The 13,035-nt window shown below is 47.9% G+C and overlaps 2 protein-coding genes across 9 annotated transcripts in view; one reads left to right on the top strand and one right to left on the bottom strand.

The window, feature by feature from the left end:
- The window catches only part of DIP2A (disco interacting protein 2 homolog A), a 77,407-nt gene extending 72,864 nt beyond the window's left edge, over positions 1–4,543 (top strand). For all 4 annotated transcript variants that reach the window (XM_064718383.1, XM_064718381.1, XM_064718382.1 and 1 more), the window contains 3 exons: positions 339–513; positions 2,055–2,178; positions 2,546–4,543. In XM_064718383.1, coding sequence (XP_064574453.1) covers positions 339–513; positions 2,055–2,178; positions 2,546–2,798 — 552 coding nt within the window. In that variant the 3' untranslated portion in view covers positions 2,799–4,543. The remainder of the gene's footprint in view (positions 1–338; positions 514–2,054; positions 2,179–2,545) is intronic.
- S100B (S100 calcium binding protein B) lies at positions 1,761–12,747 on the bottom strand. Of its 5 annotated transcripts, none has more exons than XM_064718390.1 (4): positions 12,640–12,747; positions 11,589–11,741; positions 10,970–11,125; positions 1,761–2,785 (listed from the first exon to the last, which is right to left on the bottom strand). In XM_064718390.1, the coding sequence occupies exons 2-3, from the start codon at positions 11,724–11,726 to the stop codon at positions 10,985–10,987; spliced, it is 279 nt and encodes a 92-aa protein (XP_064574460.1). In that variant the 5' UTR covers positions 11,727–11,741; positions 12,640–12,747; the 3' UTR covers positions 1,761–2,785; positions 10,970–10,984. The 5 variants fall into 5 exon arrangements, with proteins under 5 accessions (XP_064574460.1, XP_064574458.1, XP_064574461.1 ...); XM_064718388.1 differs by lacking the exon at positions 12,640–12,747 and adding an exon at positions 12,501–12,633; XM_064718391.1 differs by lacking the exon at positions 1,761–2,785 and adding an exon at positions 7,068–7,207.
- Positions 12,748–13,035: the final 288 nt, after the last annotated feature.

The raw sequence follows: 13,035 nt of genomic DNA, 5'->3' as shown, positions 1-13,035 counted from the left end.
GGGTACCCCATCAGTGGGCAGCAGGAGTAGGTAATTTGCAGCTTGGCATGACCTTTGTTTTATAGGCTTCTTTTTTTGTGTAATAAGATGCCCAGCTAATAGGTCAGCAGGTCCTTTTCAATAAGCCAAATGCCTGGTTCAGTTTTTTATGGCCTTTACCATCTCTCAATTGCATGTATCTAAAACTCCTTTTCTCTAGTCAGAAGTTAATGCTTTCAATAAAACTGCAATCAAAATGGTCAGTGAAACAGATCTTTTAAATGAATTAACGATGCTCTCCGTGCCTGGCACAACAACCTGTGTTCATTGCAGCTAGATTTGGTTTGGTTTATCCCCAGATCTGGGTGAGCAGCCCCCACAATGCCACTGGTTACTACACGGTGTATGGAGAGGAGGCGCTGCACGCCGATCACTTCACGGCCCGCCTGAGCTTCGGGGACACGCAGACGCTGTGGGCGCGCACCGGCTACCTGGGCTTCCTGCGCAGGACCGAGCTCACCGACGCCAGCGGGGGTAGGGGAGCACTGCACCTGCTCCTGGGGGCTGCCCAGCTGGGTTAGGCTGACTTCCACCACAGAACACTCCTGAGTTAAGGGGAAGGTGGTCTGTCATTCAGCAGGTTGAGGGCATGCACTGACACCGGTGATTTTGCAGTCTTTCAGAAGTTAAAGGTCTACAGGAGAATGTTGTCATCTTATTGCAGGGTTCCACACTGCTGTCTCCTTATCACAAAAGTTTCACACCTTCTTGGCATTTCTCTTGGGCAGCTCTCAGAGCATTGACTCTTTCATCTTCACAAAGCAGCCACCTCACTCCAGTTCCCTTCTCACCCAGCCACCCCACTCTTTTGTAGCACTCTTCTTCTCATCCCTGGCCTGTTAAAGTCAGGCTGTTCCTAATCTTTGATAATTGGCCCAGGTGTAACCCCTTAGGGGTAAGATTACTTTCCACACTATCTTTATTTTCTTATATTCTATCCCCCTACAGGAGAAACTTTCCAGTATATAAAATAAATTGTTAATCTCGGGATTTTTTTAATCTAAGCCAAGATGTCTAAATTTGGGAAGAGTTTATCTTCTGTCTGCTCTGTTTTCTGTTGAGACAGAGTACAAAGGAGATACAACTCTTAGTTATCATATATGTAAAGAAATAACTCTCTGAACATTCTAAGGAAAGGAGTGTGAATGCTTGTAACTTAGTAACAAATGTGTATTGATGGTTTTCTGTGATTGGACTTCAATGAATGGTGTCAGTGTCCTGACTGCTGCCACTGAATCCCAATAGCAAGTTTTTGTGCCTTGTAACTTTCTGAAAAATGGCATTTCACAGAGATTTTTATCACCATGGAACAATGTCAGTTGTCCTTTAGTTTTTAAGAGGCTTTGAGCAGTAAATTTGCAGTATACAAGAAATACAACTTGCCAGCATGATTTTCACCTCCAGTAACACAAGTGAGCAAAACTATAAAATAGTTAACAAAGAAAAAGCAAAATTAACTGAACAGAGTTAGAAGGATGAATGTTGAGAGTAGGGTAGGGTCTTCAGGTCAGGTCTAGGAGAGCTTTGCTTATTTAACCTGGCAAAGTGGAGGCTGGGGAGAGGACAGAGTTGTTCTTACTTGGTAAACTGAGATCTTAAGAAACTGAGTAGAATTGCACTGGCATGAGAACAAGTGGGTATAAGCTGTAAAAAAAGAAGTTAAATTTGGGAATTGGAAAAGTGGTTGTGTTCATCAAAGAAGAAAAGTTCTTTGGTAAGAATAGTGGAACAAAAAGATGTTTTAATGGTGGTTTATCAACAGAGGTTACATTGCATGAGAGAAAGGACAGACTGGATGACCCAGAAATGCTTTTCATTGTGATTTTAGTTGCTTGGAGTCATAGGCAGAAGTGCTGCATGAGCTCTTAATTCTCTCAAATGCTGGAGCTTGCATTATAGACTCTTTCCCCTGGGAAGCACTGGGAACATCTAAGAACATCAGGAATAAGCACCAACAAGTGACTGTGTTTGTCCTGCAGCTGTGATGATGTTGAAATGTGTGTGCTGTGTTGCAGAGAGGCACGATGCCTTGTATGTGGTGGGCTCTTTGGATGAAACACTGGAACTCAGAGGAATGAGGTACCACCCCATCGACATCGAGACCTCTGTCATCAGGGCACACAAGAGCATTGCAGAATGGTAAGGACCACAGCATTATTTCTTCCAAAGCAGAAGAACTTTAAAGTTCCTTGGCAGTGTCAGAATGTACACCTGTGGGTGTGGTAAACACATCTCAGGGATTTCATGGATGATGTCTTGTCACGTGTGTTATTCCCATTTGGTCCTAATGAGTTATGTATATAACTGAGTTTTCTATATACATAATATACTGAGTTATATGTATATAATGAGTTATGTATATCATTGGCTGTAGGTCCTTTCCAGCCTCAAAGCATTCAGGTTTAGTTGTAAGCTTTGGGAGGCCTTGTCTTTCTTTTAATAATCTCTTTTAGTGACTTGTCCAGGTGTTTTTTCCCCCCCATTAACACGTGTGTCGTGCCAACAGTGCTGTGTTTACGTGGACAAACCTGCTGGTGGTGGTGGTGGAGCTGGAAGGCTCAGAGCAGGAAGCACTGGACCTGGTGGCACTGGTGACCAACGTGGTCCTGGAAGAGCATTATCTCATTGTTGGTGTCGTGGTCATCGTGGATCCCGGGGTCATTCCCATCAACTCCCGCGGCGAGAAACAACGGATGCACTTGAGAGACGGATTTTTAGCTGATCAGTTGGATCCTATTTATGTTGCCTACAACATGTGAAAACAGCAAATAACATCAAGGCTAAAGCACCAAAATCCATGGGGCTTTCCTCATAATAACATTGGAATCCATGCTCTTGTTTTTACAAGCTGTTGAAGACCCTAGGAAAATGGAGATACTTCTCTTTACGTGCAGCCCTTCATCTCCCAGACTGCATTTGCTTTCATAAACCCATTGTAACAGTCACAGCTGTCTTAGGATGGAGAGTTTACTGGAATTCCTGAAGGAAGCTTATTAGAACTATCATGGACCAATTTTATTTTAGGAGGGGGGGGCAGAGGGGAGAGAATAATTATGAATGTCAGTACTTGATGCACTGCATAAAAGGACACAGAGTGGGGTGGGGAGAGAGCACCAGCTGTGAGGAGGACTCCTGGAAACAGCACCCAAAGTCGTGAGTACCCATCCAGAGTTCACCCTCCACGTGACTGCAGTATATGGGCAGTATGGGGTTGGGGCATACCCTTCCACATTGCACACACCTCTGCCACATTCTCTACTGAAAGGCATTTTGCACATATTTGAGATTTAAAAATGCAGCCTTTTTATTTTAAAACACTGATTCATCCCTATTCAGAAGAAGCCAACCCCTTCCAGTCCTGGATTCAGTGTAACAGTTATGCTGCTGATCAGCTTTTTTGTACCAAGCAAAAACAAATGCTGTAACAAGGTTACTGATGGTGCCATGTGGACTCTGTAACGCTATAAACTTTATAATAAAATACAAAGTAATACCCAGTTTTAAGTACTTGATGCAGGAGCCTTCAGTGCTCTTGCTCTTCTAACTCCATGTCAAAGTTGCTTGTTTTCATAGTGTGAGCTGTTAATTCCTGCCCTGCACAATGCCAAGGATTTGAAAATCCATTCCAAAGCCACTCTGAATGATTTGTATAAATGTTTACAAAGCATAGGCTTACAGAACGTTTTCCCTGAATATTCTGTGCTAAAACTTGAAATAGTAACTTTTTTTTTTTCCCCACCATGGAAAACTCATTCAGTGTTAGTTAGCTTGAGCTGTTGTGGTACAAACTGTTTGTTTTCTTTGGAGTTGCATTTAAACTCTTTTGTTCAGGCTAAAATATCCAGTTGGTTGGGTCACAGTTGGACTAATTAGGATTCTGAAGTTTCTGCCTGCTCTAATACTGCAGTGAACCTAATGCAGAAAGAGAATATGAAGTTATTCAAGTAATTCTGTGTTTGAAGGTAGGCACAAGACTAGCAAATAATTATTTTTATAAATTTGTTAAAGACTTGAGAGCTACATAAATTTTTTTTAAATAATGCATAAGTTTGCAAAAGAGCCAGTTTTTTCTGCAAGGCAATTCTGCCTGGATCAGTGCCTAAGAAAGATGGATGTCAGTCCCCTGATAGATTAGATGTATCCATGGTCAAATAAACTCTGAAATCTTCAAGAAAAAGCTCTCCTTTATAGTAGGGATGGGCCCTGGTGGTGTTTACCTGTGGTGTATAATACAGCTGCATACTCTGACTGTAATTATGTACAGAACTTGTGTAACTTATTGTTTGAGTCCAGCAGCCTCCAGCAGCAGCAGGCTGTGGGACGGCCCTCCTCCCAAAACAGCTGGCAAAAGGAGACAACTCCCTAACCCCCAGTTCCATGTTGTAGTTTTTTAGCAAACAAAGCATTGTAAGACTTTTGTATTGAGATACTGATGAAAGTGATACAAGTTGCCTTGTAAAGTAAATCTTAAAACAAAAAGCTTATTAAACATTTCAGAACAGCTCTTGCCAATCTGACTTGATGAATGTTGAAACTCAAGCTGTTAGGTCAAAACCTTGGCTTAGCACAGTTCTCACTCATATATCAGACAGTTTAATGCATTAAGAGCTTTTTCTGCAAAACCTCACTGCAATTGCTTTGCAGGTAAAACAGCTGTAAAGCCTGGATGCTCCTGAATTTCCTGCTTTGAGCCCCTGCCAAGCTGCACTGCTGTCATCACTGTGTCAGGTATGACATCTCTGCCGTGGGGCTGGCAGGGCTGGCAGGATGTCACTGCCATGCTGCAGCAAAGCAGCTGCTCCATGCATGGCTGAGCCTCTCCAGGCCTCTGGGCTCCAGCTGCAGGCACAGACTGGCCCTGGCCCTGTTGGTTTGCAGCCAGACATCCACTGAAGTTTATCCCCTTGGAGACATTGCAGAAGGCACCAGCTGGACAGAAAGGCCTGAAGCCAGATCCAGGCTGCTGACTGCCAGGGAGGAAGCACTGGCTGAAAAGGAAAAGCACAAACTGCAGCACTGGGATGATGCCCTCCAGCAACTTCATCAGGCTGTGCTTCTGAATTCTCCAGAGCTGTCAGGGTAAAGAAGGTTCTCTCTGCAGGCCAGGAATCCCTTGGGCCCTGTGTCCCCTGGGAAGGAAAGATGAGAATGAGAGGGGGTGTTGGGCATGAGAAGGGTTGGGGAGGGCAAGGGCCATACTCTTAGGATTCCCTGAATGACCAAGGATGCCCTGGAAAGCAACAGCTCAGGAGGTGAACATATCCCTGCCAGCCAGGGGAGTTAGGATGGCATGGCATGGCATGGTATCTCCAGCCAAAGCAAGGATAGTGCACTTTACCAGGGATACACACACAGGAGACAGCAGTGACCCTGCCAGCTGCTGAGACTCCCCCAGCACAGGGAGCAGGGCAGCAGAGGTGGGCTCAGGGAGCAGGCAGAGCCATGGGAAGAACCCACTGTGCAGCAGTAAAGCCAAGGGACACCCTTACTCACTGGCTGCCCACTGATGCCCTCACCTTGCCCAGCATAGCTCAGGCTGTAGTCCTGGGGGGACTCAAGAAGGAAGGCTGGTGCAGACAGGATAGCCAGGAGGTCATTTGTGGGGGGATGGACAGTCTGGCACCCAGCACTGTCAGCACCTGTGCCCCTCAGGGAGGAGGATGGGGCCCATACCCAGCAGGTGCAGGAAGCCCCCCAACTCGTGCACATTCTGTGTGACACATCAATGTCACCAGTGTGTCCAGTAGCTTGAAATAACCAACACAGAAAGTGTCAGTAGGCACTGAGGCCACAGGGATCAGCTCTCTGCGTGGTCCTTCTCAGCTCAAAGGAACGCTGTGCACATTGCAGCTTCATAAGGATTAAAGGTTCCAATAGAAGTCTCACACAAAAATGTGCCAGGGTAAAAACGTGTTTCATGTCTCCTTCTCTTCACCCAGATGGTGCTGCTGTGCTAAAAGTGTTGCCAGTTAGATTGAGATGACAAGAGAGGCAGAATACAGGGCTGTGTAGCAGTGAGAAGCTAAGGGCATGGTGTAGCCCAGCAAGACATTTCTGAGTAGGAGCCATTGTTGGACACAGTCAGTGCTGGACGTGGTACACAACTTCTGCTTGGTGAGTTCCTGAATGAGAATGGCAGTGCTTTCTCATGGGAAGGAAAGCAAGTAGCCCCAGTGTTTAGGTGCAGCTAAGAAGCTGCATTGTGCAGCTCAAGGGTGGCAGCAACTTTCTCTCCTGGTATATTTTGTTTGGAAGCACTGACTCAATTTGTGCAATCATGGAGTCAGTGTCCATCTTTGGAAGGCAGTCTCCCTCCTGAAAGATTCAATTTGGCATGTGCTTTCCACTTCTCAGAGGCAGCCTTCTTGAAATTGTGCCAGCACACTTCTTTTGGACAAGGTAAGCAGCTACACCGAGTGTTGGTGAGCATCTGATCTAGTGCCCCGTGCAGGTAATGCCCAATACCTGTGTTCTGACATCTTTGTAGGGGATCAGTCCCTGGATGTTTTGGATTTTGGAGGAGTGAATGCCATTTCTTTTGAGATGGAGTTCTAGTTGCGCTCTGGCAAAGAAAGCAAATTTGGATGAGCACTTTGGGTGATCTCAGTGAATTTAGAGGCTTTTCCCAAGTTCTCTGGCTTAGAGCTGTTGAACTGTCAGTGGAATGCAGATGCCAAGCTGTTGAGTTTTTGTCCTTGTAGCTTTAGTGTGTGACCAGTCTGTGGTGCCATTCCATTTGGATCCTGACTCTGAGACTGAAGGCTTAGGATGGTACCCAGAGCTGAGAAGGAAAGGGGCTATAGCAGGGGGTGTGTTTGTAGTTTGATGGGGGCAGTTGAAATTGTAGGCAGCAAAGAGCTTTCTCCACTGACACTTTCATGAGCCCTGATTTTGGCAGATGTTTCAAGTTTGTTACTGGACTCTGTGAGAGTGAACAGGTTTGTTAGGGCAGAGGAGTTCACGTTGCCATTTGAATGTGCTGCAAGGAAGAGTTTGTACTTGGAAGGGGAAGATCAGCCAAACCTTTTTGTTCTGACAGAGGTGATTTGAGAGCAGGGACGTTTCTGACTCAGCTCTGTCCTGGAGGTGGTTTTGAGCTTGGTGCATGTCCTTGTTTTGTGAGTCAACAGCGCTATCGTGTGGTTGTGTTGGCTGTGCAGTTCATAGGCTGCAAAAGAAAAGGCAATTGCAGCACAGCCTCTTCCTTTTAGAGCCTTTTCTGTGCCACCAGCTGCTCAACATGTAACTCACACCCACTGAGCTGCATCCAGCTCCCTGGAGATATGCTCTTTCCCTCAAGATCTGTGTGCCATCTTGCACTCTAACTCTCACAGATCCCAGACCCCTTCAAAATGTCCAGCAGCTGCTCACAAAGGAAAAATTCTACAACAGAAAGCCACTGCTGGCCTTTAGAGTCCCTTTGCAGTCTGTAAGCTAGACAAAACGCACTGGTGATGAACATTTTCCTCCTTAACTGTACATATAGCATCAGCACATTCTCTCAAAGTGGCTGAGTCCATTGTTAGAGCAAAGTGTTTCCAGCTGCAGTTCTGACTGACAGATGTGCCAGGACAGAAGGCATTTGCCAACCTACCCTCTTCCTTTGCAACCTGGGAAGATCACTTTCACGTACTTTCAATGGCACTGTGTCCAAGCAGGTAAAGCTCACAGAGATGGAAGTGTCAAGACAGATGTTCTCAAAGTACCTCCTTCTCTTACTAACAACATTTAAACTGCACACAATGCTCTGTATCTTCTTTCCCAGACAGACTTGCCATCACTTTTTTCACTCTCACATCTTCACTGCAAAGTCCAGCAGTTGCTCCCATAGAAGAAGGCTCTAGAAGTAAAAGCCAGTGCAGGGCTGCACCTTCCCCTTGCTGCACATAAACCACATCACACCAGTGCACTCTGTCCTTCCCTTCTCCACTGCCTCTACCATTGTGTTCTCTGGATCTCAGAGCCTCAAGGTAGGCACAGGTGTTCCCACAGAAGGGCTGGAAGAGGAACAGGTAGCAGCACAAGTAGCTCTTGTTTAACTTCACCCTCAAGACTGCCAGCTTAGGACTGGGAATTCAGCTGGCAGGCTGGTGGCAGCCACGCTCCTTTCCCAGCCGGGACGCTGCACCCAGCTCAGAGAGCTGTGCCAGGACAACGAGCTTGCCCTGAATTTGCCCCTGAAACTTGTGAAATGCTGTCTAAACTTTTGGAAACTTGCATTTGAACCACATTCAAGGGGAAGCCCCCTCTCTATAAAAACCTTCAAGAAGCACAGTGCTCTCTGCACAGTCCTTTTCAGCTCAAAGTACCACCATGCACATTACAGCCTCGCAAGGACTGAAGATTGGATAGACGTCTCGTACAGAAAACTGTGCAAGGACAAAAATGTGTTCTTCATGTCCTCTAATAGTGTCTTTGTAGTGCTGGAGAGTGAGGAAGTTCTTTATTCCTGGCCAGGGTTTGTAAATGGCTGACAAAATTCCAGCCTCTACACAGGCACAGATACAAAACTTTTCCATCTATTTCTACATTTTAAGCAAACAAATTAATGTTCATTGGTTCTAAATTGCATAATTATATTTTATTTCTTAGTATACTCTCCTCTATTAGTTATTGATTCCTCACTGTTCATGCTAATCAGTCCATATTTTTAGGGGTTTTAGTATCTGTTTTCTCCAGTAAGGACTTTTCAACACACAGACACAGTCTTTGTTAGTCTCTACTGGTTTCTGTAAAATGTCCTTGTAGTCCCTAAATTCTGCATTCCAGATGTCCAGCTTCAACAATACATCTTTATCTCCCAGGCCTTGTTCATTGAAGCATATCAGATTCAGTTTATCAAAACTTAATGTGTCAGAAATTTTCCCAAGCTGTGTTCCCATAAAAGTAACTTTAGACAGCTTTGCTAAATGCTGGCTTTAAATGATACAAGACTAACGTACTGCTTATCATTAATATACTGGTTCTGATTAATTAAAACAAAATTTAATAAAGCCATTAATTTTTTTAAGTTATGTCACTTCTAACAGCTACAGCATTTTGGAAAGCCTGTAAAAAAATTCCAAAAAGAACTCTTCCTGTCCTTCTTGCAATGTGGCTTATGGGAGATAGGGTGTCTGGATTAACTTCTATCTAGACAAAATGATGTGCTGCACCAGCATTACTCCCAAGTGGTTCCTTTTTCTGACACAAAGTTCAATGCAAACACTTCTTGAGGTGCAGCAATGGGTCAGACTGCTGGGCCCACAGGCAGCTCACAGTGTGCAGAACGCTCTGTGCTTACAGGGCATTCCACCTTGGAAAGGAGCCCTGGGAGGTCTTTTCCTGTCATCTGCATTTTTTAACCCAGACTTTCACGGGTTCCTGACCAAACCACCTGCTTTTACTTAGATCCTTGTTTATGGAAGTAATTTAAGTTATAGTCTTTAAAAGAAGGCAAGTGTTTTGTTTGAAAAGGCAAGAGAGGTGAGGCACTTAGAGAAACCATTTGTACTGACAGTAGATTTAGGAAACAAACAAAGAACTGATCCTGCAAAATGTGTTTTGTGTTTAAAAGCACTGCAGACAATGGCATCTTCTTCTGGGCCTGGCTCTGCCTGAGCGTCCCCTTGCACAACCTGGGGGAGGCTGATCAGAATAGCAAGATGGTCCCTGTCCTAAGATGTCATTTTGTGCATAAAACTATTATCATTTGTGGAATGAGGTAAAACCAGTAGCATCTGAGAGCATCTTTGCTGTGAATCTGACACAGCAGGAGCTGCAGGAAGGCCCAGTTCAGGGTGTTGCTGAGCTGGATGGCAGGTGCAGACTGGAAAGGCAGAAGCTCAGGCCTTGGGGGGGTTATTCTGGGTTTAGCTGAGGCTTTGCAAGGGCTCACCACTGCACACCCCTGATGTCCCCAGTAGCAGCAGTGACATCCTGCAGAGGGCCCCTGTGTTCCTGTGTCCTGGCAGGTACAGCTGGCAGTGTGGGCAGCCAGCTGGAACTCGGTGCTGGTGCCGGTGGAGGTTGTCTGGCCAGTCACAATGACACCAGGGAAGGGAAGAGGGGTCAGTGCCCAACGAGAACCCCAGGGCATGAGCTGTAGCAGTGCCTCAGGCCTGATTCCCCAGCCTTTCTCTCTCAGTGCAGAGCAGCCTGGCATAAAAGGACACGTTTCTCACCACAGGCCAAACCAATGTTTTATTCCTTGTCATTTCCACACACTCAGGAGGCTGTGCCTGGTCTGTGGTCACACTGGGCCGCTCCCACTTCCCTTCTGACTGAGCCTGGACACCTTGTCAAGGCATATCCCAGGCCAGGAGCTGACCCCAGTGCAGGAGCCTCATATGCTGCTGCTTCCAGTTCTGCAGGCTGCTAAAGCAGGATTGATCAACAAGTGAAAGCCTGAGCTGTCAGATGGTTATGCTTTTAGATTGTTACACTTTGCCTGGCAAGCCAAGGGTGTCTCAATGTACCAAGAAATGGCTGGGCTCTGTGAGCACCTGTGATGGGACAGGAGCTGGTTTCTAATGCCATGCCCAGAGCCCACAGGAATCACTGGGAGCCTTCTGGGGCTCAGCAGCAAGATTCCAAATCCAGCCCCTCTGCATCACCTCTTCCTTCAACCCCTGAATTTCCTTTTTTCCTTCACAAGCAAGCTTGGATCACAGCATCCCTCTGCTTCTAGCCCCATGCACATTCCTGACTTAAAACAGCAGGGAAGGAACTTGAGGCAAGGCACTCTCACTGCACCCAGCCCAATGGGCACCAGCCAACAGCCTCTCCTGAGCCACACAAGTGTTTCTTGTTCACAAAGCCACAGCACTTTTAATAAGCTGCTTAAGTCTAGCATAAGCTGAATTCTAAGGTGTCTGTAGTGACAGCCAGTCCTTTTCCTGGAGGAGCAATGCTGCCTTGCCTCTCTCCAGCATGAGCAGAAGGGGCTCACCTGCTTCCCCCCAGTTCACTCCTCCTCAAAGAACTCGTGGCAAGCAGTAGTGACCATTGCAATGAAGGCCACGAACTCCTGGAAGTCACACTCTGCATCCCCATCGCCGTCCAGTGCCTCCATGACTTTGTCCACAGTCTCCTGGTCTTTGATTTCCTGAGGGGATAGAAACAGGCAGCCAAAGCTGGGGAGGACCACAGCGTGGCCCAGACAGTAACATGTCCACGTTTTCCAAGTGCTCTCATGGCTGAATCTGTGCTCAGACACATCCCAAAGATCTTGTGGCTGTTCCCAGTCTGGTGGGGCACTGTCCTGTGCCCTGGGGAATTGCAGCCACAGCTGTGCTGCTGGGAAGGGACATTTGAGCCCCCCGGGGCAAGGCTGTACCCCGTGTCAGGGAAGGTCATTTCCCTAGTATCCAACCCACACCCCAGTCTGCCATATAGGCTGTTCCCCTCATCCTGCTGCTCTGTAGAGCTGGGGCAAAGGATTTAATGCCCTGCTGTGTAAATAAACCTCTTCATCTGTGCTGGCTTCCAATGGGGGACAGAGCTGGGGGAGTGTGGGGCTGTTGGATGGCCCCTGAGCCCAGCCAGGCTGCGGGGAGGGCAGTGCTTACCCCGAGGAAGTGGCTCAGCTCGTTGTTGATGAGCTCCTTCAGCTCGGATTTCTTCAGCTTGTGCTTGTCTCCCTCCTTCCCAGAGTACTGGTGGAAGGCCTCGATGATGGCGATCATCGCCTTCTCCAGCTCAGACATGGTCGTGGCGCGGCCCTGAGGTCAGAGGGGATGGTGGGAGCACCAGCCTGGGCAAGCTGCAGCAATTCCCATTGATTGGGAAGCACGGCCACCCCAGGGCCCCACTCATGGATCAGCAAGGTCAGACCTACGTTCAGGGCATTCTGCTGGGAGGCGCTGGCAGCAGCTCTGGCTTTGGGGGAAGGTCATGAGAGACCAAAACTCTGCTGCCAGGGGCTCTCAATGACGGCAGAGCCACAGGATGAGGAGAGGGGCAGGCATGGGGTCGGCTCCGGAGCTTCAGGAAGGTTTTGCTGTGCCTGCTGTCACAGGTCCCTTGGCTGTGCCTCTGCCTGGAGCCCTGTCTCCAGCCCAGCAGTCAGGGGAGCCCGCTAGGAACCGGTTTGGATGGGTGCCAGCAGGTCAAAATGAGCACCTCCCGAACCTCCCTCTTGGGTAATGGGTTGCGGAGACCCTCTTAGGATATGATAATAATTCGGATTGCAGCGTTCCCTGCAGACTTCACAAACGGACAAACCAAAGAGACTCTAATCTCCTTGGCTGAGAGGGAGAGCTGCCAACCCAAAGCTGGGAAAATAAAGCAGCCTTATTGCCCGGCACTCACTTCGTTCATATCCCATCGGTAAATGTCTCCTGCCCTGCGACCTGGCTCCTGTTTCTCCACCACAAGCTACTGAATCTGATCCCGCAGCTGATGTCCTCCCCGCTCAGCACTCAGTGCCCGAACGGAAAGACTGTTACCAGACACGGCAGAAAACATCCTAACAAAAATACCCTTTCCATGCAGCAGCCCTGCGTGCAGCCCGTCCGCAAGGCTGAGGAGCGCTCCCGAGCAGAGGCGATGCGGAGCGGTGCTTCTGCCCTGACAGCACCCACCATCCCCCGGGCAGGGCCATCCCCCGGCCACTCTCACCTCCGTGCTGCCGGCGGGGCTGTGGCTCGGCGATGCGGCGTGGCCAGGCTCCCCCGGCGGGGACCGCTGCCCTCTTATGGCCGCGGGGCCGGGGCGGGGTGTCCGGGCCGGGCGCTGTGCCCGCTCCGCAGCGCCGCCCGCGGGGAGCGAGCCCAGCGCACACGGGAGCCCTTGGGAAGCCGCCCTTGGGACCGGGAAACACCGCCTGCTTCGCTGGTTTCGTTTGTTTTCCTTTTCACCTGCTTCTACTGCACTTACAGTCGGCCAATTTTATAAGTACATAGGGATTTATCCCGTTTCAAAATGTATTGCAGTAAACGGAGATCATCCCTAGATGCAGTTGTTACACATTACCAATAAATCTGTTATGGTACCATTTATTTGTTCATATTTTTC

This window comes from Zonotrichia leucophrys, chromosome 7 (assembly GCF_028769735.1).
Source record: "Zonotrichia leucophrys gambelii isolate GWCS_2022_RI chromosome 7, RI_Zleu_2.0, whole genome shotgun sequence".
NCBI lineage: Eukaryota > Metazoa > Chordata > Aves > Passeriformes > Passerellidae > Zonotrichia > Zonotrichia leucophrys.
The sequence above is the reverse complement of the archived record's forward strand: the minus strand, read 5'-3'. Positions and strand labels throughout refer to the sequence as shown.